Here is a 24,176-nt window from a genome sequence, read left to right on the forward strand (position 1 = left end):
TCGTAATGTAAACAATCCATTGCTGATTTATATCAAGTTTTCAGTATCCTGAAACTTACTGGTACGTAAAGCGGGCATGTTATTGCTTGCTTGGGCTAGGGCTTCAAATAACAAAAGAAGAGGCTCATTCTAAATAAAAAAAAAAACAGATATTCTATCATTTAATAGCAAGAAAAGTTAATTTAAGTACCTACCTGAATCTGTATACTTTCTGCACTAACAATGGCCTATCCGCCTATTTCATCGTATTTGTATTGGTAGAACTAGAAGTCATTACCTACCAGCTGGATAACAATTATTAAGTTATCACTGATATAAATATAAGAGCAAGGATGAGGGTAGTCATTTCTAAAAAGATATGCAAAAAAAAACAGTGCAAGTGTCCTAGCGGCTAGCGATTCTGAAATCTGAATGCAGATCAAGCAGTGATGATATAGATTATAGTAGAATATATACAATAGATGATGTTTGATGAATTACAGTAGAAGAAGATTATGACCCCACTAGCTGCACAACTACTTATAAGTGAAATTACAATAGTAATGTAAATAATGTTGTAACTAGGGATGTAACGATACATGATTTTGCCGATACGATACCGATACCGATATTTGTAATAATATATCGGCGATACCGATACCGATACCGATATCGATGGCTTGGTAGAAAAATAAATAGTGAATTATGCATAAAAGTTACCAACATTTAACAGAGACTCAACTGTAAATCGTATTCTTTTAAATAGCAATGCCAAATAAAAAAAAAGAAAACCATTTATTTTAGTATTATTATTTTACAAAGTTACTTAAACTTTAAGTTATACACATACAATCAGTACCTAATAAATGTTTACTATTGGTAAAGTTTTTTCAAAAAACAAAGTGCGCACGCACGGGCGGCCTCCCGCATCGTTCATTGGGCGCGGTTTTTTGAATTGTTTGATATCGGTATCGGTTGTTTTATAATCGGCGATACCGATATATCGGCTTGCCGATTATATCGGCCGATATATCGGTATCGGTATCGGTATCGTTACATCCCTAGTTGTAACAATAACTATTGTTGAAAAAATATTGGTTCAAAAATTAGTAGCATCAATTAATTAAACGAATCCTTGATTGCATTATCAATTAGTCCAACCACCAATGTATGTGTCCACTGTTATAATCCCACCGTCAGATTTAGATACAAGTCGACTATTTCGGGAACGGAGCGAGTGGCCGCGATTCTGCGCGCGCGCCGGACGTGTGAAATGCTGTAGTGTGCTAAGTGTGTGTGTTATGTGGACATTATGACGAAGGCTTTGAGAATGGACCACTTTAGGCGGCAGCGGTACGGCCTCCGTCGACGAAGGGTAGGTGCAAGTCCTTTAAATGACGAAAGTTTCGCACAGGATTTTTATGGAAAATCTTTATTGACATTATAAATCAAACAGTTATAAGATGAATGCACAGGTTTCTGGACTAGTAAAACACTGTTTCAGGAGCACATGGCTTATCCAAATTACCAATGCTCTTAGCATTGTATGATCGATACCTGACCATGTAAAAAGAAGTCAGTGTATTTGCTTCTTTTAAAAGTGAGTAGGTAGGAATTGACAGACCGTCTTTCAGTTAGTCACGGATTTAAAAGCAGATACAAGTGGTTTCATGGTTTTTATGGCGGTAGTTTACGGTTGTTGTGTGTATGTTTGTTTTAGTAATCGAAACACTTCCGTCTCAAACAGGTGCATTCGATTACCTAATAGTTGCCTATAATAGTTCTGTCTAGACTCGAGATAGCTTGATCATGAGTCTGTTCAAAACGTTATCGATCTTCTAAAAAAAGGATTCCTTCTAAAAGTACTGAGAAAGAAAGTATTGATGTATCTTGTAAGTCCTCTTACTCGGGGAAATATTTAAACGCTCTGTACTTTGCATATAATATATAATATTTGGTCTGACCTTTCATTGTAATCTAATGGTTGTTTAATGTTTTAGAAAGATCTGTAATGCCACTTAACTAGGTACTCGAATTATCTTAAACGATTCTCGATCAGAGGATACTGCTTGTTCTTCTTCTCTTCATATTTACGTATTTCTCTATTTTTAAGTGAATTTAATCTTCCATATTTTTTTTATGAAGGAGAAGGAAACAGAGCAGGCGCGACGCTTGATGGTAAGCGATCAGCGTCGCCCATATTATAACATATAATTTCAAAGTACCAACAAAGTATGATTTGTTTTATCATAACAAATTGATTCGTTGATAAATGTTTTAAATATGTATGTATTTAATGAGTAATGACGATTCAAAAGTGCTTCTAGATGAAGTCTAATTGAATAAATAAATGTTCGAGTTTGATTCTTTTTACCAAGCAAATGAAGCTTGGCATTTTCATTCCTACATCTGGAATTTAGTAATCGACCAAAATTTTGGATGCTTGTATTTCATTGCTATGAGTCACATGCCAATGATGAAGCCGAGTTTGTGAATATTGTTTTATTTTACGAAATCAATTTTAAAATGCAATTATTTCCTGTAAAATACAATAAATTTAAGAATTATTTTCTGTAAAACTCGGTAAATTAAAAATTGATAGGTACCTAGTTACTAAATTTTTCATTTCTTCTGACATTTCTATAGTTAATATTACATTTAGAACCTGTGTTTAGAACGTAGATTTAGAATGTAATATCATAGATTATTTACCTACGCAATGTAAAATACAAAATTCGGGAGAATTGTTGCTATCTACAGGGAGAAACAATATGGACTTTATTAGAATAAAAAAGTATATAGACTTTATATTATCTTAGGTTATGATACCTAAACGTCTGTCTAAGTATTCCATAAATGATAAAAAAATCCAAACCTTTGATGTAAAGTGCAATAGTCCGGGATACATCGCCCATTTTTGCAAGTGATTACTATCAAGCTAATTTTTCGTGAGTAGCTTTATTTTAATGAGATGCCCAATAATTTCATGTAGGTACGAAACTCTCGATTGTGGTAGCTTACAGAGGTTACAAGGATAAAAATTTTTGATTTGACGGTTCTCAAATATTTATTACGCAATTTGTAGGACAATATGTCTGTTGAATTATATAAGTATTAAATAAGTGAAAATAAAAAAATCAGCTGGTTAGTAATCATTTATGATGACTTCGTTATCGATACACATTGGAAAGGGGGACTCTTTGATCAAACCATAGATTTTGTAGGACAAATATTTTTTCGAATAACTTAGATAATTATCTTGAGATTGAACAAAAAAAAACATTCAGTTAGTAATTAATATTTGAGAACCATCAAATCAAAATATTTTATCCTTGTTTCCTCTGGTAGCTACCACAATCGAGAGTTTTGTACATGAAATTATTGGGCATCTCATCAAAATAAAGCTACTCACGAAAAATTAGCTTGATACTAATCACTTGCAAAAATGGGCGATGTATCCCGGACTACAATACATACTTATTTTTCTAATAACGTTTATTCATGTCTAGCCAATGTTTTATTTATACAAAAGATGGCAAAATGGCGCTTGAATTTTCTCCCGATTTCGAAGTTTTTCATCCATTGAATGACGTTGGATGCAATCCAGTTGTAATGCATTACAATATCAATATCAAGGTTTATTTTGCACATGGCGTACGATACTATATGTATTTTTGGTAATTCGAATTGAATGAAAATGGATCAATCGCCTTTTAATTTTTCACATAAGTTTTGGACTATTCCTTGCATCTGGGAAGTAATACGAGATAGCAGTAGTCAATTAGGTACAAACAATAAACAAATTCTAATATTTATAGGTATTATGTTTATATATTACCGATGCACTTTCTATATGGCATAATTGATTTATTTTGGGAACTTCCCTTATAAGTTATCAAATTTGTTGACCATATTCGTTTTCAGCTTACATACCTACTTTTCATATCTTTCTCGACTTATGTACATAGTAACTCAATGCTTTCTCGAAATTTTTATCAAATATGTTCGCATGTGTATTATGATTTATGATTCACAATGAATATGGAGTATTTTGGTAAAAAGCAAGATAAATGAAACCATTTGTTTGTTTTTATTTCTGCCTGCTTTCTCGTGGTTTAAATCGGGCTACTAGCAGACATCTTATAAGTAGGTATGTTAGTCTTTTAAGAGCTGTGTTTCAAAACTAACTAATTTGAAAATTTTATCTAGGTACACACTTGTCATCTCAATTCTTCCATCCGTTTGAGTTCATCAAATAACGATCCTTACAATTCTCATTAATATTACAATAATACATTTTTAATATCCCAGGAATTTTACTCTTTTATCATCATATAAAATTTCGGTTAGTATGCATGTCTGTCTTCAGTGACCACTACGCTTCCTCAGCCTTGTCTAGACGGGGCGCACACGTGACGCCAAGTGTGTAGTCACAATTAGGTCAACGTTCCATCGATCCGCGAACAGCGCATGCGTCACTAGCACAAACAATTTTACACCATATTCTTTTAGTGGTAACATTCAAATTGTGTTGTCGTAAACCACTGCATTTCTTGCGGCTGTTAAACGAATTTCGACTTTATAAGCTCTGGAAGTTCGGTTGTTTTGGGCGTTATGCGATTTTAGACTTTATTGTATTAGCATAATGTGTATTGTTGTAATTTTTTGGTCAATGTTGAAGGAAATTATAACTTTAATACTATCGACTCAATATTTTCTTTCAAGTACTTTATAGTTTACTAGCTGTTGCCCGCAGCTTCGCCTGCGTGGAAAAGATAAATTTTCATGGTACAAACTTTCATCCCCTATTTGATCCCCTTGGGGGATGAATTTTCTAAAATCCTTTCTTAGGGGACGCCTACGTTATGACATCTACCTGCATGACAAATTTCAGCCCGATATGTCCAGTGGTTTGGGCTGTGCGTTGATAGATCACTATATCAGTCACCTTTGAGTTTTATATATTATATTTTATAGTTTATTGTTACATTTTATATTTTATACGCATTGATTGCGTGCTTCGATTCAATGAAAGTCAATGTTTTTCTGAAATTAGTACCTGAAAACTACGAACAGGTATTTGATTTCCTACTTTAAGAACCAGAGTTTAAGGACGAATTTTCCTTGTATTACCATGTTATTGGATTTATGATCAACACCAGTATGTAAGCCATTTTAATTGTTGTATACACAAGCGATATAAATCTCATTATTGCAGTAGCGCTTGATTGTAATAATATTGCTGGTATATTATTGACCATTCAAGAGTTCAAAATATTTACTTATGGAGCTAGAAATACGTCATTTTCCTTACTAATAGCGGCCTATTTCGCGGTTGATTGGCAGTGTCGTTTTATAAGGTGCTATTACCCTTTAAAAAAATTCCATTGTAATATTTAGAAGCTGTCTTGTTTTGTCTTGATGGAAAGATTGGAAATATCTCACTTTAAAATTTAGTAGCAGAATGTAGTAAATAAGGTATTAGGTAGGTAGGTAGATAGTAGGATATTTGAGCAGCATAGTTCGAGAAAAAGCAGACCAATAGAAAATATTTAGGATTCAAAGTTTTGCAAAGAACTTTAACCAAATAAAATCTTATAAGATGAATGATAACAACATTAAAAGTGTGCAAGAATTATTAAACTATTTTAAATTGCTTGCGATTTTGCAAAACTTCTAATTGCACTCACAATGATGTGCAGTTTGCTGGAGACTCCATTATTATGTAAGGATATTAAATTATTAAAGGCTAGCCTCCGTGGTATAAATTGTTAAATAATTTCGTAAAGATAATAATAAGTTTCAACTTAGTTACAAAAACTGGGATGAAAATATCATAATAGGATAATTTTTATGTCAGACCGGAGTAACAAAAAGTTTACTAAAATCATGGACCAAATATTGGTCCATACTAAAATCTAAAAAATAATAGATTTTATCTAATCTAAATCGCGAAAACACGCGAATCGCGATGTGTAACACCGAAAGGAACCAAAGGGTTTTTAAGTATTAGATACCTACCTACATACAATTAAGTGCTTTTATAAATGGCAATCTTATACTTATTTAACAGTAAGTTTTGGCAATACTAAAACAACAAACTATCCCCGTTTTTACTTGAAAATGAACCTTGGATGAAGATCAGGAAATATAAAATAACAGCAAATATCTCAAGTGTAGCTTCTAGGTTACCGATATGAATGGCCTGGGCGACGCGAAGTGCTCCTTTCATAGAATATTGGCACTTTATAATGGCTTTTAAAACTTTCTACCTTGTTGGAAGAGTATCTTACTAGTGACCTAGCTACGTATACCTCTCCCACCTATCTATGTTTATCTTAATATCTACCTACCTATGTATAAAATATATATTTGTGAAGTTTACCATAAGTTTTGGCTCTGGATCACTTTTTACACTCTTTTTTTTCCAGAAAACTGATGCATGTTTAAAAAAAAATATAAACTAATATTTTTATCAGTATCGATTCGGGAGAACACTCGGAAAAACTACATAGTCAGTTAAATAGGTAGGTATCCCTATGGAGAAAATGGTTGCAAAATATGTTATCATAAAAATTTTAAATAATAAAGAAAAAGGAGGCAGACTGCTTATTCATATTATTAGACATCCATAATGGTAATGGAGAAAATATAAACGAAACACCACTATTTGTATTAATTAGAAAACAACACTCGAGTCTCTGGAAAATGCTCGCGAAAACCGCGCGCAAGAAGTATTTCCCATTAACTATTTACATAAGTACTTAAAAACACATGTTTATTGAACTCTCGGTAATATTTACCCTGTTGCGAAAGCAACATTGCGCGCGCACCCCATTCACCCGTCCGGGGTGCGGGGCGCGGGGGTGCGCGGGTGAAGGAACGAGAGGGCGCGCTAGTTCGTGACTCGTGCCTATTGAGTTCAGTATTCGCGCGGCCGTCGCGTCGGGTAGACCGCGCGGCCGATGCGTGGCCACAACGGCCGACCACGACGGAATCCCGCTGGTGGTCCAAAGCGGCCACCATCTCCAACCACCATGCCGTAACATGATGGGGTACAACAGTCAAGGGCACGGTTACAACAAATTGTTCGCTCAGGTGCGTGCGCAGTGGGCGTCCTTTTTATTCAATAGTGACGCGATAGTGATGTGATTGAAGATGGGCTTCAGTCGTGTTTGGAGGTTTTTGATGGATCTTGGTAATGTCGGTTTGGTGACTAGCTCGGGATGTAGTCAGCGCTAGACGACTAAGTCGAATCTCTGAGCACTGGCAAGTGTAGGCGGTGGTTGAACGATTAGGACTGGTAATTTCATCCCTTTGTGTCCAAGCTCAATCATTTAGATATGTAGCAAAATACAGCTGATTAGATCAGACTTAGATTTATGTACAAACCATAGGTTCATAAGAAACCTCATATAGAATTGTTCTACGAGTAGAAAAACAATCATCCAGAACCTAAACAATATTTAGATATGGTTACATAAATAAAAAGGCAACATTCTGTTATTGATCATGCAGTAAAAGTACGGAAATGGGATACCCTTGTAATAGCGCCAATGCACGTTCCTTTGAAATAGTCTGGTTTTTATCAATTCATCAACATGTCTGTAATCAGGACGCAGTAATATCTTAGCTGATAGACGTTTATGACCGCTGCGGGGAACTGATGAATAATAGCATCGGAATACAGGGAGTAAACAGGAGTAACATTCCTGATTATTTTGGTCCAAATGAAACGGAGGGTAAAGAACTGGGTCATAAGGAAAGACTTACTCACACAAATGTTGTTAAGGACTCAATAGGTGATGATGAAAATAAACGAGACATTATCGACGTACAGTCGCATTGTAGGGGTAAATAAAGCGTGTATACGTTCTTGAATGTTCTTGGCTAAACTACAGATGAAAGCACTACATCAGGAGTATTAATCAAAAGTTTCAGGCTACTTCTTTGCCAAGAAGTTCTCAAATGAGGCTTCATTTACAGTCCGAATACTAATATACATAAATTATATTGCCGAAAATATGGGACTATACATATAATTATAAATCTCCACAAAATCTACACGAAATTATCATCGTGGTAGTATTATACTGACTCACGGCAAATTATTGCACTATAGGCATCGATTGAGAACATTATAATAATCACTGGACTGAACAAAAGCACCAGTTTCTACAAGATTCCTTTTATTATTCAGGATATATTAGGTACGTAAAGCTGGCGATGAAAAATTAGCGAAATTAAAAAAAAACAACACCAGAATTTGTTGCTTATTTGTTGCTAATTAGTTGCTATAATGATGATTTTGTTGCTCAACCCGTTCGCTGAAAATCAGCAACAGTTCTAGCTTAACGTTAAGGTAGCGTGCAGAAATCGGAAAAAGGGATGGATCGTTCCAAAAATGAAGATGAATTTGTTGCTAATTTGTTGCTGCATAAAAACAGTGAAAATTTTAAATTTTTTTCATTGGCGCCAAAAATAACACTGGCCATGTCAACTTAATTGTCGATTTTCGGTAGTGAAACATAAAAATAAATTTGTTGCTCCTCACATCGTTCACTGGCAAAGTGTACAGAGCCAGCAACAAAATAGAAACCGGAAGTAGAGTTAATTTTGAAACCGGTTTGCTAGAAAATCGTCCACGCCAGCTTAACTGCCGATTTTCGGTAGTGAAACTTAAAAAAAAAAATTGTTGCTCCTCACATCGTTCACCGGCACAGTGAACAGAGCCAGCAACAAAATAGAAACCGGAAGTAGAGTTAATTTTGAAACCGGTTTGCTAGAAAATCGTCCACGCCAGCTTAACTGTCGATTTTCGGTAGTGAAACATAAAAAAAAAATTTGTTGCTCCTCACATCGTTCACCGGCACAGTGTACAGAGCCAGCAACAAAATAGAAACCGGAAGTAGAGTTAATTTTGAAACCGGTTTGCTAGAAAATCGTCCAAGCCAGCTTAACTGTCGATTTTCGGTAGTGAAACATAAAAAAAAAATTTGTTGCTCCTCACATCGTTCACCGGCACAGTGAACAGAGCCAGCAACAAAATAGAAACCGGAAGTAGAGTTAATTTTGAAACCGGTTTGCTAGAAAATCGTCCACGCCAGCTTAACTGTCGATTTTCGGTAGTGAAACATAAAAAAAAAATTTGTTGCTCCTCACATCGTTCACCGGCACAGTGTACAGAGCCAGCAACAAAATAGAAACCGGAAGTAGAGTTAATTTTTAAACCGGTTTGCTAGAAAATCGTCCACGCCAGCTTAACTGTCGATTTTCGGTAGTGAAACATAAAAAAAAAATTTGTTGCTCCTCACATCGTTCACCGGCACAGTGTACAGAGCCAGCAACAAAATAGAAACCGGAAGTAGAGTTAATTTTTAAACCGGTTTGCTAGAAAATCGTCCACGCCAGCTTAACTGTCGATTTTCGGTAGTGAAACTTAAAAAAAAAATTTGTTGCTCCTCACATCATTCACCGGCACAGTGTACAGAGCCAGCAACAAAATAGAAACCGGAAGTAGAGTTAATTTTGAAACCGGTTTGCTAGAAAATCGTCCACGCCAGCTTAACTGTCGATTTTCGGTAGTGAAACATAAAAAAAAAATTTGTTGCTCCTCACATCGTTCACCGGCACAGTGTACAGAGCCAGCAACAAAATAGAAACCGGAAGTAGAGTTAATTTTTAAACCGGTTTGCTAGAAAATCGTCCACGCCAGCTTAACTGTCGATTTTCGGTAGTGAAACATAAAAAAAAAATTTGTTGCTCCTCACATCGTTCACCGGCACAGTGTACAGAGCCAGCAACAAAATAGAAACCGGAGGTAGAGTTAATTTTGAAACCGGTTTGCTAGAAAATCGTCCACGCCAGCTTAACTGTCGATTTTCGGTAGTGAAACATAAAAAAAAAATTTGTTGCTCCTCACATTGTTCACCGGCACAGTGTACAGAGCCAGCAACAAAATAGAAACCGGAAGTAGAGTTAATTTTTAAACCGGTTTGCTAGAAAATCGTCCACGCCAGCTTAACTGTCGATTTTCGGTAGTGAAACATAAAAAAAAAATTTGTTGCTCCTCACATCGTTCACCGGCACAGTGTACAGAGCCAGCAACAAAATAGAAACCGGAAGTAGAGTTAATTTTGAAACCGGTTTGCTAGAAAATCGTCCACGCCAGCTTAACTGTCGATTTTCGGTAGTGAAACATAAAAAAAAAATTTGTTGCTCCTCACATCGTTCACCGGCACAGTGTACAGAGCCAGCAACAAAATAGTTAAATTGAACAAGCGCTCTTAGACAATATTATAATACATATATAAGTGCTTTCGCGGTTTTGCGTACAAAATAATATTGTCATTGTAGTACCCTCGGACGGTGAAGTGGTGAGTGTACCAAAGTACATGAAGATTAATAAGAATAATTATTGTGTTATCGTCTCCTCAAGCACGTAAACACTTCTTTGCAAGAAAAACGGGCACCTTAGATTTTCTCACGTATTTTTAGTATAAACAGTTGTTAAAGGAATTTGATGCAATAAAATAAAATAAATATTATTTACTGCTGGCGTGGACGATTTTCTAGCAAACCGGTTTCAAAATTAACTCTACTTCCGGTTTCTATTTTGTTGCTGGCTCTGTACACTGTGCCAGTGAACGATGTGAGGAGCAACAATTTTTTTTTATGTTTCACTACCGAAAATCGACAATTAAGCTGGCGTGGACGATTTTCTAGCAAACCGGTTTCAAAATTAACTCTACTTCCGGTTTCTATTTTGTTGCTGGCTCTGTACACCGTGCCGGTGAACGATGTGAGGAGCAACAAATTTTTTTTTTATGTTTGACTACCGAAAATCGACAGTTAAGCTGGCGTGGACGATTTTCTAGCAAACCGGTTTCAAAATTAACTCTACTTCCGGTTTCTATTTTGTTGCTGGCTCTGTACACTGTGCCGGTGAACGATGTGAGGAGCAACAAATTTTTTTTTTATGTTTCACTACCGAAAATCGACAGTTAAGCTGGCGTGGACGATTTTCTAGCAAACCGGTTTCAAAATTAACTCTACTTCCGGTTTCTATTTTGTTGCTGGCTCTATACACTGTGCCGGTGAACGATGTGAGGAGCAACAAATTTTTTTTTTATGTTTCACTACCGAAAATCGACAGTTAAGCTGGCGTGGACGATTTTCTAGCAAACCGGTTTCAAAATTAACTTTACTTCCGGTTTCTATTTTGTTGCTGGCTCTGTACACTGTGCCGGTGAACGATGTCAGGAGCAACAAATTTTTTTTTTATGTTTCACTACCGAAAATCGACAGTTAAGCTGGCGTGGACGATTTTCTAGCAAACCGGTTTCAAAATTAACTCTACTTCCGGTTTCTATTTTGTTGCTGGCTCTGTACACTGTGCCGGTGAACGATGTGAGGAGCAACAAATTTTTTTTTTATGTTTCACTACCGAAAATCGACAGTTAAGCTGGCTTGGACGATTTTCTAGCAAACCGGTTTCAAAATTAACTCTACTTCCGGTTTCTATTTTGTTGCTGGCTCTGTACACTGTGCCGGTGAACGATGTGAGGAGCAACAAATTTTTTTTTATGTTTCACTACAAAAAATCGACAGTTAAGCTGGCGTGGACGATTTTCTAGCAAACCGGTTTCAAAATTAACTCTACTTCCGGTTTCTATTTTGTTGCTGGCTCTGAACACTGTGCCGGTGAACGATGTGAGGAGCAACAAATTTTTTTTTTTTAAGTTTCACTACCGAAAATCGACAGTTAAGCTGGCGTGGACGATTTTCTAGCAAACCGGTTTCAAAATTAACTCTACCTCCGGTTTCTATTTTGTTGCTGGCTCTGTACACTGTGCCGGTGAACGATGTGAGGAGCAACAAATTTTTTTTTATGTTTCACTACCGAAAATCGACAGTTAAGTTGGCGTGGACGATTTTCTAGCAAACCGGTTTAAAAATTAACTCTACTTCCGGTTTCTATTTTGTTGCTGGCTCTGTACACTGTGCCGGTGAACGATGTGAGGAGCAACAAATTTTTTTTTTATGTTTCACTACCGAAAATCGACAGTTAAGCTGGCGTGGACGATTTTCTAGCAAACCGGTTTAAAAATTAACTCTACTTCCGGTTTCTATTTTGTTGCTGGCTCTGTACACTGTGCCGGTGAACGATGTGAGGAGCAACAAATTTTTTTTTTATGTTTCACTACCGAAAATCGACAGTTAAGCTGGCGTGGACGATTTTCTAGCAAACCGGTTTCAAAATTAACTCTACCTCCGGTTTCTATTTTGTTGCTGGCTCTGTACACTGTGCCGGTGAACGATGTGAGGAGCAACAAATTTTTTTTTTATGTTTCACTACCGAAAATCGACAGTTAAGCTGGCGTGGACGATTTTCTAGCAAACCGGTTTAAAAATTAACTCTACTTCCGGTTTCTATTTTGTTGCTGGCTCTGTACACTGTGCCGGTGAACTATGTGAGGAGCAACAAATTTTTTTTTTATGTTTCACTACCGAAAATCGACAGTTAAGCTGGCGTGGACGATTATCTAGCAAACCGGTTTCAAAATTAACTCTACCTCCGGTTTCTATTTTGTTGCTGGCTCTGTACACTGTGCCGGTGAACGATGTGAGGAGCAACAAATTTTTTTTTATGTTTCACTACCGAAAATCGACAGTTAAGCTGGCGTGGACGATTTTCTAGCAAACCGGTTTCAAAATTAACTCTACCTCCGGTTTCTATTTTGTTGCTGGCTCTGTACACTGTGCCGGTGAACGATGTGAGGAGCAACAAATTTTTTTTTATGTTTCACTACCGAAAATCGACAGTTAAGCTGGCGTGGACGATTTTCTAGCAAACCGGTTTCAAAATTAACTCTACCTCCGGTTTCTATTTTGTTGCTGGCTCTGTACACTGTGCCGGTGAACGATGTGAGGAGCAACAAATTTTTTTTTTATGTTTCACTACCGAAAATCGACAGTTAAGCTGGCGTGGACGATTTTCTAGCAAACCGGTTTAAAAATTAACTCTACTTCCGGTTTCTATTTTGTTGCTGGCTCTGTACACTGTGCCGGTGAACGATGTGAGGAGCAACAAATTTTTTTTTTATGTTTCACTACCGAAAATCGACAGTTAAGCTGGCGTGGACGATTATCTAGCAAACCGGTTTCAAAATTAACTCTACCTCCGGTTTCTATTTTGTTGCTGGCTCTGTACACTGTGCCGGTGAACGATGTGAGGAGCAACAAATTTTTTTTTATGTTTCACTACCGAAAATCGACAGTTAAGCTGGCGTGGACGATTTTCTAGCAAACCGGTTTCAAAATTAACTCTACTTCCGGTTTCTATTTTGTTGCTGGCTCTGTACACTGTGCCGGTGAACGATGTGAGGAGCAACAAATTTTTTTTTATGTTTCACTACCGAAAATCGACAGTTAAGCTGGCGTGGACGATTTTCTAGCAAACCGGTTTCAAAATTAACTCTACTTCCGGTTTCTATTTTGTTGCTGGCTCTGTACACTGTGCCGGTGAACGATGTGAGGAGCAACAAATTTTTTTTTATGTTTCACTACCGAAAATCGACAGTTAAGCTGGCGTGGACGATTTTCTAGCAAACCGGTTTCAAAATTAACTCTACTTCCGGTTTCTATTTTGTTGCTGGCTCTGTACACTGTGCCGGTGAACGATGTGAGGAGCAACAAATTTTTTTTTTATGTTTCACTACCGAAAATCGACAGTTAAGCTGGCGTGGACGATTTTCTAGCAAACCGGTTTCAAAATTAACTCTACTTCCGGTTTCTATTTTGTTGCTGGCTCTATACACTGTGCCGGTGAACGATGTGAGGAGCAACAAATTTTTTTTTTATGTTTCACTACCGAAAATCGACAGTTAAGCTGGCGTGGACGATTTTCTAGCAAACCGGTTTCAAAATTAACTTTACTTCCGGTTTCTATTTTGTTGCTGGCTCTGTACACTGTGCCGGTGAACGATGTCAGGAGCAACAAATTTTTTTTTTATGTTTCACTACCGAAAATCGACAGTTAAGCTGGCGTGGACGATTTTCTAGCAAACCGGTTTCAAAATTAACTCTACTTCCGGTTTCTATTTTGTTGCTGGCTCTGTACACTGTGCCGGTGAACGATGTGAGGAGCAACAAATTTTTTTTTTATGTTTCACTACCGAAAATCGACAGTTAAGCTGGCTTGGACGATTTTCTAGCAAACCGGTTTCAAAATTAACTCTACTTCCGGTTTCTATTTTGTTGCTGGCTCTGTACACTGTGCCGGTGAACGATGTGAGGAGCAACAAATTTTTTTTTATGTTTCACTACAAAAAATCGACAGTTAAGCTGGCGTGGACGATTTTCTAGCAAACCGGTTTCAAAATTAACTCTACTTCCGGTTTCTATTTTGTTGCTGGCTCTGAACACTGTGCCGGTGAACGATGTGAGGAGCAACAAATTTTTTTTTTTTAAGTTTCACTACCGAAAATCGACAGTTAAGCTGGCGTGGACGATTTTCTAGCAAACCGGTTTCAAAATTAACTCTACCTCCGGTTTCTATTTTGTTGCTGGCTCTGTACACTGTGCCGGTGAACGATGTGAGGAGCAACAAATTTTTTTTTATGTTTCACTACCGAAAATCGACAGTTAAGTTGGCGTGGACGATTTTCTAGCAAACCGGTTTAAAAATTAACTCTACTTCCGGTTTCTATTTTGTTGCTGGCTCTGTACACTGTGCCGGTGAACGATGTGAGGAGCAACAAATTTTTTTTTTATGTTTCACTACCGAAAATCGACAGTTAAGCTGGCGTGGACGATTTTCTAGCAAACCGGTTTAAAAATTAACTCTACTTCCGGTTTCTATTTTGTTGCTGGCTCTGTACACTGTGCCGGTGAACGATGTGAGGAGCAACAAATTTTTTTTTTATGTTTCACTACCGAAAATCGACAGTTAAGCTGGCGTGGACGATTTTCTAGCAAACCGGTTTCAAAATTAACTCTACCTCCGGTTTCTATTTTGTTGCTGGCTCTGTACACTGTGCCGGTGAACGATGTGAGGAGCAACAAATTTTTTTTTTATGTTTCACTACCGAAAATCGACAGTTAAGCTGGCGTGGACGATTTTCTAGCAAACCGGTTTAAAAATTAACTCTACTTCCGGTTTCTATTTTGTTGCTGGCTCTGTACACTGTGCCGGTGAACTATGTGAGGAGCAACAAATTTTTTTTTTATGTTTCACTACCGAAAATCGACAGTTAAGCTGGCGTGGACGATTATCTAGCAAACCGGTTTCAAAATTAACTCTACCTCCGGTTTCTATTTTGTTGCTGGCTCTGTACACTGTGCCGGTGAACGATGTGAGGAGCAACAAATTTTTTTTTATGTTTCACTACCGAAAATCGACAGTTAAGCTGGCGTGGACGATTTTCTAGCAAACCGGTTTCAAAATTAACTCTACCTCCGGTTTCTATTTTGTTGCTGGCTCTGTACACTGTGCCGGTGAACGATGTGAGGAGCAACAAATTTTTTTTTATGTTTCACTACCGAAAATCGACAGTTAAGCTGGCGTGGACGATTTTCTAGCAAACCGGTTTCAAAATTAACTCTACCTCCGGTTTCTATTTTGTTGCTGGCTCTGTACACTGTGCCGGTGAACGATGTGAGGAGCAACAAATTTTTTTTTTATGTTTCACTACCGAAAATCGACAGTTAAGCTGGCGTGGACGATTTTCTAGCAAACCGGTTTAAAAATTAACTCTACTTCCGGTTTCTATTTTGTTGCTGGCTCTGTACACTGTGCCGGTGAACGATGTGAGGAGCAACAAATTTTTTTTTTATGTTTCACTACCGAAAATCGACAGTTAAGCTGGCGTGGACGATTATCTAGCAAACCGGTTTCAAAATTAACTCTACCTCCGGTTTCTATTTTGTTGCTGGCTCTGTACACTGTGCCGGTGAACGATGTGAGGAGCAACAAATTTTTTTTTATGTTTCACTACCGAAAATCGACAGTTAAGCTGGCGTGGACGATTTTCTAGCAAACCGGTTTCAAAATTAACTCTACTTCCGGTTTCTATTTTGTTGCTGGCTCTGTACACTGTGCCGGTGAACGATGTGAGGAGCAACAAATTTTTTTTTATGTTTCACTACCGAAAATCGACAGTTAAGCTGGCGTGGACGATTTTCTAGCAAACCGGTTTCAAAATTAACTCTACTTCCGGTTTCTATTTTGTTGCTGGCTCTGTACACTGTGCCGGTGAACGATGTGAGGAGCAACAAATTTTTTTTTATGTTTCACTACCGAAAATCGACAGTTAAGCTGGCGTGGACGATTTTCTAGCAAACCGGTTTAAAAATTAACTCTACTTCCGGTTTCTATTTTGTTGCTGGCTCTGTATACTGTGCCGGTGAACGATGTGAGGAGCAACAAATTTTTTTTTTATGTTTCACTACCGAAAATCGACAGTTAAGCTGGCGTGGACGATTTTCTAGCAAACCGGTTTCAAAATTAACTCTACTTCCGGTTTCTATTTTGTTGCTGGCTCTGTTCACTGTGCCGGTGAACGATGTGAGGAGCAACAAATTTTTTTTTTATGTTTCACTACCGAAAATCGACAGTTAAGCTGGCTTGGACGATTTTCTAGCAAACCGGTTTCAAAATTAACTCTACTTCCGGTTTCTATTTTGTTGCTGGCTCTGTACACTGTGCCGGTGAACGATGTGAGGAGCAACAAATTTTTTTTTTATGTTTCACTACCGAAAATCGACAGTTAAGCTGGCGTGGACGATTTTCTAGCAAACCGGTTTCAAAATTAACTCTACTTCCGGTTTCTATTTTGTTGCTGGCTCTGTACACTTTGCTTGTGAATGATGTGAGGAGCAACAAATTTTTTTTTATGTTTCACTACCGAAAATCGACAATTAAGTTGACATGGCCAGTGTTATTTTTGGCGCCAATGAAAAAAATTTAAAATTTTCACTGTTTTTATGCAGCAACAAATTAGCAACAAATTCATCTGCATTTTTGGAACGATCCATCCCTTTTTCCGATTTCTGCACGCTACCTTAACGTTAAGCTAGAACTGTTGCTGATTTTCAGCGAAAGGGTTGAGCAACAAAATCGTCATTATAGCAACTAATTAGCAACAAATAAGCAACAAATTCTGGTGTTGTTTTTTTTTAATTTCGCTAATTTTTCATCGCCAGCTTTACGTACCTGGATATATTTTTGTTCATGATTAGTATCATATCCTAGTCTCATGTGCTAGTCCCAAACAAATTCTTATGATTATCTCATTAGATAGACTAAAAATGCTAAAGGAATTCCTTATGTCATCGCGAATAAAAAAATAAAATACCTTCTAAAAGCAAGATGGAAGTAAGCATTTGATTCGACAAAAAACAATAAAATAGGAATAATAACGATGAGAAAAAAGACGAGAAAAGCTTCCTAAAATCTATATCTTAAACAAATCTCTTTCGGTGTTAGATAGCCCATTTATCGAGGAAGGCTATAGGCTATAATATATAATCACGCTAAGACCAACAGGAGTGGAGCCACGCGGGTGAAACCTCGGGGCGCAGCTAGTATATCATATTCTTAACAAATATTCTAAACCATCAGTTTACTTCTGGGCATTGGTTTACTATCACCATTGACCGACATTTGTTTAACCTGATGGTAGTTCTCGTTCCTAACGTGAGATGTAAAAACCCTCTTAGACAAATCCTCCTACAATTTTGAAATAGGTTATATCATTTTACTGAAAGAATAGCCCAACAATAATTTAACTGGTTATGGTATAGTTACCATGTTTTATTTCCTATAGCAACCTCTCATTAATAAGCAATATCGTAAACATCTTTGACGTCCTGAATAATTGACGAAAGTTCTCAGCGGATATCTATGTTACCCAAAATTAACGAACCCCCTATATATTATTTTCACCTTATAGGTATTAAACATTGTTATCAAAAGTTCCAGAAAGTCATATCTATAAATATAACGTGCTATTATTGTTCACAAAATTCAACTCTGCAACTGTGTAATTAAAATTTGTAAATTTCAACTCCGTTGAGGTTGTTATGAATTCACTTCAGTTCTGAGTTAAATTTAGGCAAGCTGCATAATTTGACAATGTATGAAATAGACTTGGTTGCTTGAAAATGAATATTTTAAAAGCTGTACATTTAAGTAGAACAGAGTCATATAAATTTATGTCTGGTCTGAACGGTAATGGTCTCTATACATATATTTAGAAGACTGATGTATCATGAAAAACGTTTATTTGGTTGTCATCTGTCTATTGAGCGATGTAATATCGATTGTAGATGTTTGAATTATATTGCTGAAATTTCGTAAAAATATCAATTATGGTCTAAGATCCGCCAAACCTTCGCCCACATGTTTGCTTATGACAATAACGAACCTCACGGTACCTTAAAGGTGTTCAGGGCTTTATTTTATGAGAATATTGTTATATGTATTTTATAAAATTCCATTGCCTTGCAGGCCTGATGCTTTTACAGGATGCAAAATACAGAACCTGTTAAAGTTGGGGGTAAAGGGTGCCATCTTTTTCTTGGTCCCTATACTTGGTTCCAATGTAAATTCAGATTAATTGAATATGGAATCCTGTATGTTGTAGGAAAATAAAAGGTTAAATTGAGTAATGAATATAGTAAAGAGAACTAAAAAAACACGCCCATGAAATTATTGTATTGTCACCAATCCTTGATGACTTGATAAGTGTACAGAGTTTACATTAAATCCGTCCATTTAAAATGGGTTAAAATCGAGTCTAAAGAGGTCGGTTACAAACAAACGTACAGTTGAACGTAATAAAAGCATTTTAAAAAGAAATGGCACGCCTTAAATTTAACAGCAGTACAGGGTTTAGTTGGGATTACCACAAATTTTAGAAAATAACATATTTTTTACGACGTGAGTGTTTTAGAAAATTACACACATATTTTTTACGACGTGAGTGTTAAAATGTATGTAGGTTATAATCAGTGTCTGAAAAACTATCTATTGATCATAGTAAGTACACCAAATCCAGGACACCTGTATACTTTCCCACAACTGAGGGAATTGTATCGATAACCTATATCGGTCAATTAGGGAAAGCTGGCATGTTCACAGTACTCACACTTATGCAATTTCACTTACAGTATGTTCAAAAATAAATGCGACTCTAGTTTCATTATATATATGGGTCATTATACAAAAATGGGGTAACTTTTGAGGATATTTTGTTTACTATATTTTTTATATGAGATTGTTACAAATTAGGGTGTATATGATAGCTAATCTAATGAATATATTGTTCCAAATCGGGCCAGCCACTTTTTTAAATAGATTGTGAGATATTTTAAATTTTCTGGATTTGGCCTCCAGGGGACTGACGAGGCTAACATGGTACTGATAAAAAACTATAACTTGTAATATTCTTAAAGAAATTCAATGAAAATTACTACAAATCTCTCAGTTTTAATAATGGCACATGTCTTTTACGTACTTAACATGTTTAAAAATGATAATTAATAATATGTGATACTGGGAAAAACAATGTCTCAATTTTTAAAACAGCCTTCGGACATTTAACGCAACGTGAATATTCTTACTCTCTTACTTAACTTTTACTACTTTGAATTAGTTTTACTTGATATTTTAAGTAATTCACAAACAATAGAAACAAAAAAACGGCCAAGTGCGAGTTGGACTCCTAACAAACCTATTGTTTATTATGTTTGTAACTTAAAATTTACACTTTTAGCAATTTTTCCTTTATCTGTGTTATAAGACGTTGCTATTTACCGAGTAGAAGTAAACTATAGTAGACTATATACACGGCAAGCATCCTGTGTGTTTTTTTATTCCCTTGCGAATATTGAATTTTGTGGAAATTTGCAGTATTAACGGATGTAGGTATCTTTTGATTGCGTTGCGTTATAAGTTTGATTTTTTTACAGCCCCAAGGGTTCTTAATCTTGAGTATCCAATATAAATTTCAGATTGATACCTCCACGCGTTCCAAAAAAACGTCTTAACAGACAAACGGACAACAAAGTGATCCTATAAGGGTTCTGTTTTTTCCTTTTGAGGTTCGGAGCCCTAAAAATCTACCAATATTTATGTTAAAAGTACTAATTATTATAAAATTAAAAACCAAAGGCTCGAATGAAAGTCTCATCTGAGTTTTCATAAGAGCCCCTTGACATTTTTATAATGTTATTAAGTATATTAATTAACTTTTATGTTATTTTGAGGTAATTTTACTTCACAGTATTATACGTATACGTATTTATCTGATAAATATAAAAAGCTATGCCCTGAAAGCATCAAAATCAATAATTAAAAGAAAATAAGATCTTTTTAATAAAATTATTAGTAGTTTGTTTCAATAGCTCTTTTCTTTGCTACTCTTTTTTAAATGTTTCTTCCCTAGTCAAATTCAGTTTCTTTTAGCGTGGCGCATGATGTTTTTAACTGAAATATAATATAGAAATGCTTATACCAATAGCAATCAAGATAAAAGTTCTCAAAAATGATAGAGTCATCAGTACTATGGGGCCCCGTCAGTCCTCTGGCGCGATATCTGACAAAGGACTGATGCCAGCGGATTGATGAAAAGGGACTTAATATGAGGTTATAATCACAAATTAGGTTTTTTTGCCTAATTTCTAATATCAACAAACTATATTTTTACAAATCATAGTTAACCATTTATAAATGAAAATAAAAATCGGATTAACAATAAAATAACGACTCACCATAGGACTGAAATGTTGACTGGCGCAGCAAGATTTTAGAGGACAAACACAACCCTAGCGCTGGTACAGTTATGACGGCCGTCAAAATATGCGATGCACAAGTAACTTCATTACCAACATTAATACTTAGACAGGGATTTGACCTCGACTTGGTGATATTTAGCGAGAATTTCGAATTTAAAAAACACACAACGGACTGACTAGTGAAAACGATGACAAAGTTTAATTTTATTTTTTAAATAAAATGGAAAACATTGCGTTATGAAAGTTGTAGTATATTATACTATGTACATCAAAGATTGTAGTGAATTAGTAAGTTTTCTTAAATCGATGATAATGTTTAAACGATAGTCACTTGATTGTTGGTTTTCGGAGTTGTGACATGCCAAAGTACTGACGTTTGAGGTATTAATTTATTATTTTTATTCATTTGTATTTTAAACAAAGAATTGAAATTGAGTGACCAAATAAAGGACGCTTCATTGTTTTAAAATAGATTGTTATTTGAATAAAATATAATAAGAATTTGTTTAAATTGGCTGATGACATCGAGTTACCCCATTTTTGTATAATCACCCATATATATATATATATGCAAATATAATTACTTATGAAAGCTCTCATAATTTACCTGTAAAATTATAATTTAAAAGTAAATCAATTGATGAAGTTAATTATTTATTCTAATAATAATCAATTGGATAAAAGGATTAATAATCATTCAATTATCAAATAATAATTAAATTCCTGACTTTGGTCGAGTAAAGATATCTAAGAAATATTATATTTGTAGTAAGAACGTAATACCTACCAATACGCGCTAACAAATATGTGTTACATGTTTATTGTATAATTTTCACACTATTGGTTTTAAACTCAAACTCAAACATTTATACAATTAGACTTCTTCTAGAAGCACTTTTGAATCGTCATAAAAGTTTAACAGTTTTAACATTTACCACCAATTCAGAAAGCAGTATCTATACCTAGAGAAGAAAAAGAATCTATTTAATCATAATCGTAATCTTCTACTTCACTGTAACTTTCATCGCTCGAAGAACTCGATGTTTCGTTGTCGGATGTTATTATAAATGAGTCAGTGTAATTATCTACTTTTGGTTCTAATTGAATATATTTTTCCTCATGTTCTCGCGTCTTTCTCCAAACGTCACTAAACATATCCAGACTAATAGCATTTGCTTCCTTTCTAAATAATTCTTCCACAGTTTTCAAGTTAAAGTTCACATTTTGTGATGCTACTTTCCCTTTAATTATGCCCCATAGTAACTCTATTGGGTTGAGTTCTGGATGGTATGGTGGAAGGCGCAATACACTATGTCCATGATCTTTGAGGATTGCATCAAGTAGGTAAAAATTGTGTATAGTTTGGCTTATTTTTTTTAATAATGTGATAACTCTGATTATTAATTAGTAATTTGATTTTTGAAAAAAAAATTTTAGTCAAAATTTATATTTTTCTAACAAGATCCTTATCATCCAAATTTCCACCTTGGTGAGAAAAATTGACATTTCTAATGAAAATGAACAAAAAATTAAATGATTTTATTAAATACTGCAAAATAGTCTATAATTCTTCCATTTACTGTATCACAAAATTCTTCATAGATTTTTAGATATTCGTACTACACCAATTACATCACCCTGTATTTATAAACAATTGCAAAATATGACACATACATAGGCCGGGAGATACTGACACAAAATTTCGGGTCATTTGTAACAGAATGGCGGTTCTACAGAGGTCTTATTACGCAATGACTAAAAGAAAAATGATGGTCAGAACTCAGAACGCTGGTACCGGCGGACTAGTCGCGTGGGCGTTAGTCGAACTCGTCGGATAAATAGCGAAAGTCAAACGATTTGTAACACAAAAATTTTAGAATTCACCGATAGCCCATAAAAAAGATGTAGGCGGTAGTGTCATGCCATACTTTTCCGGTGTAACTTACAGCCCCCCATACCGACGCGATGCGTTGATTAAAAAAAAAAACAATTCAAACATTTGTACCAGGCTAACTTTTGCACAGGTAATCATCATCGTGCAGACATTTACGAAAATCGCCATGCCATACTTTTCGGACGATTCCAAATGGCCACCATACCGCCGAAAATCTGCAAAAAAAATTTTTTTTCGCCAAACAATTTGTACCAGTATTGCATTTGGATTTTTGGAGAGTATTTGATAAAATGTGACCATTATTATATTTGCCATACTTCTAGTAGGGGGAAAAAGTGCTGCCATACTTGAAAATTAATTTATTCGTCACGTTTCAAAAATACGACTGTACAATACGTAAAATAATTTTTTACAGTATGGGATCATTATATTCTGTATGTTTGTATACAATTCTACCTAGAAAAAAATATCGCAGATTGCAAACATGGGGCGGATGATTGTAAGACTTAAGCCAAGACGTAAAAAAATAATGAAAAGAATTGGCGATTTGTACCAGTACGGCATTTTTGGAAAGTATATGATGCAACGTGACCATTATTATATTTGCCATACTTTTAATAGAGGGAAAAATTAGTGCCATACTGCTACAAATCGTTCAAACTACGAATAAAATCTTACAATAAGAAAAAAATCTTATACACATTCGCCACCTCCCACAGGTATGGCATTATCACACTTCTATTTATAATCATTCAGGAGTTGTTGAAAAAAAAATGTGGTACAAATCGTTTGGCGAGAAAAAAAAATTCAAAAATTTGCAGATTTTCCGCGGTATGGCGACCATTTGGAATCGTCCGAAAAGTATGGCATGGTGATTTTAGTAAATGGCTGCACGACGATGGTTACCTGTGCAAAAGTGAGCCCGGTACAAATGGTTGAATTGTTTTTTTTTAAATCAACGCATTCACGTCGGTATGGCGGACTGTAAGTCACATCGTAACTGTATGGCATGACACTACCGCCTACCTACATCTTTTTTAAGGGCTATCGGTAAATTCTAAAATTTTTGTGTTACAAATCGTTGGACTTTCGCTATTTATCCGACGAGTGTGACTAACGCCCACGCGACTAGTCCGCCGGTACCAGCGTTCTGACCATCATTTTTATTTTTGTCATTGCGTACTAAGACCCCTCTAGACCGCCATCCTGTTACAAATGACCCGAAATTTTGTGTCAGTATCTCCCGGCCTAACATGTGCAATGTGTAAATGTGTTGACGTTCCAGCTCTTCTTAATATACCGTGTACAATCATAGAATAAAAATTCCATTGTCATATTCATTACATTCATTATTATAGTGTACTATAATAGTATATAATATTTTGAATCATGCAAAATTAATACAGGTTACGAATGAATAAATTATATAAAACATCTCCATAGGTATAAGAGGCCCGTGTTCGAGCAGTGGGAACTGGGAACGAGCTGATGATGATGATGATGA

The 24,176-nt window shown here is 35.9% G+C and overlaps 1 protein-coding gene across 9 annotated transcripts in view; it reads left to right on the forward strand.

Annotated features, from left to right (window-relative positions):
• Positions 1 to 1,087: 1,087 nt before the first annotated feature.
• Positions 1,088 to 24,176, forward strand: part of Ca-beta (Calcium channel protein beta subunit) — a 47,809-nt gene continuing 24,720 nt past the window's right edge. For 2 of the 9 annotated variants that reach the window (XM_089701527.1, XM_089701497.1), the window contains exon 1: positions 1,089 to 1,354. In XM_089701527.1, coding sequence (XP_089557653.1) covers positions 1,292 to 1,354 — 63 coding nt within the window. In that variant the 5' untranslated portion in view covers positions 1,089 to 1,291. Of the gene's footprint in view, positions 1,355 to 6,887; positions 7,078 to 24,176 lie in introns of those variants that run through there. The other 7 variants (XM_089701477.1, XM_089701474.1, XM_089701488.1 and 4 more) reach the window with 7 other exon arrangements.

Source organism: Colias philodice, chromosome 2 (assembly GCF_061535455.1).
Source record: "Colias philodice isolate Cphi_HAF_F1 chromosome 2, ilColPhil1 Martin Lab GWU primary, whole genome shotgun sequence".
Taxonomy (NCBI): Eukaryota; Metazoa; Arthropoda; class Insecta; order Lepidoptera; family Pieridae; genus Colias; species Colias philodice.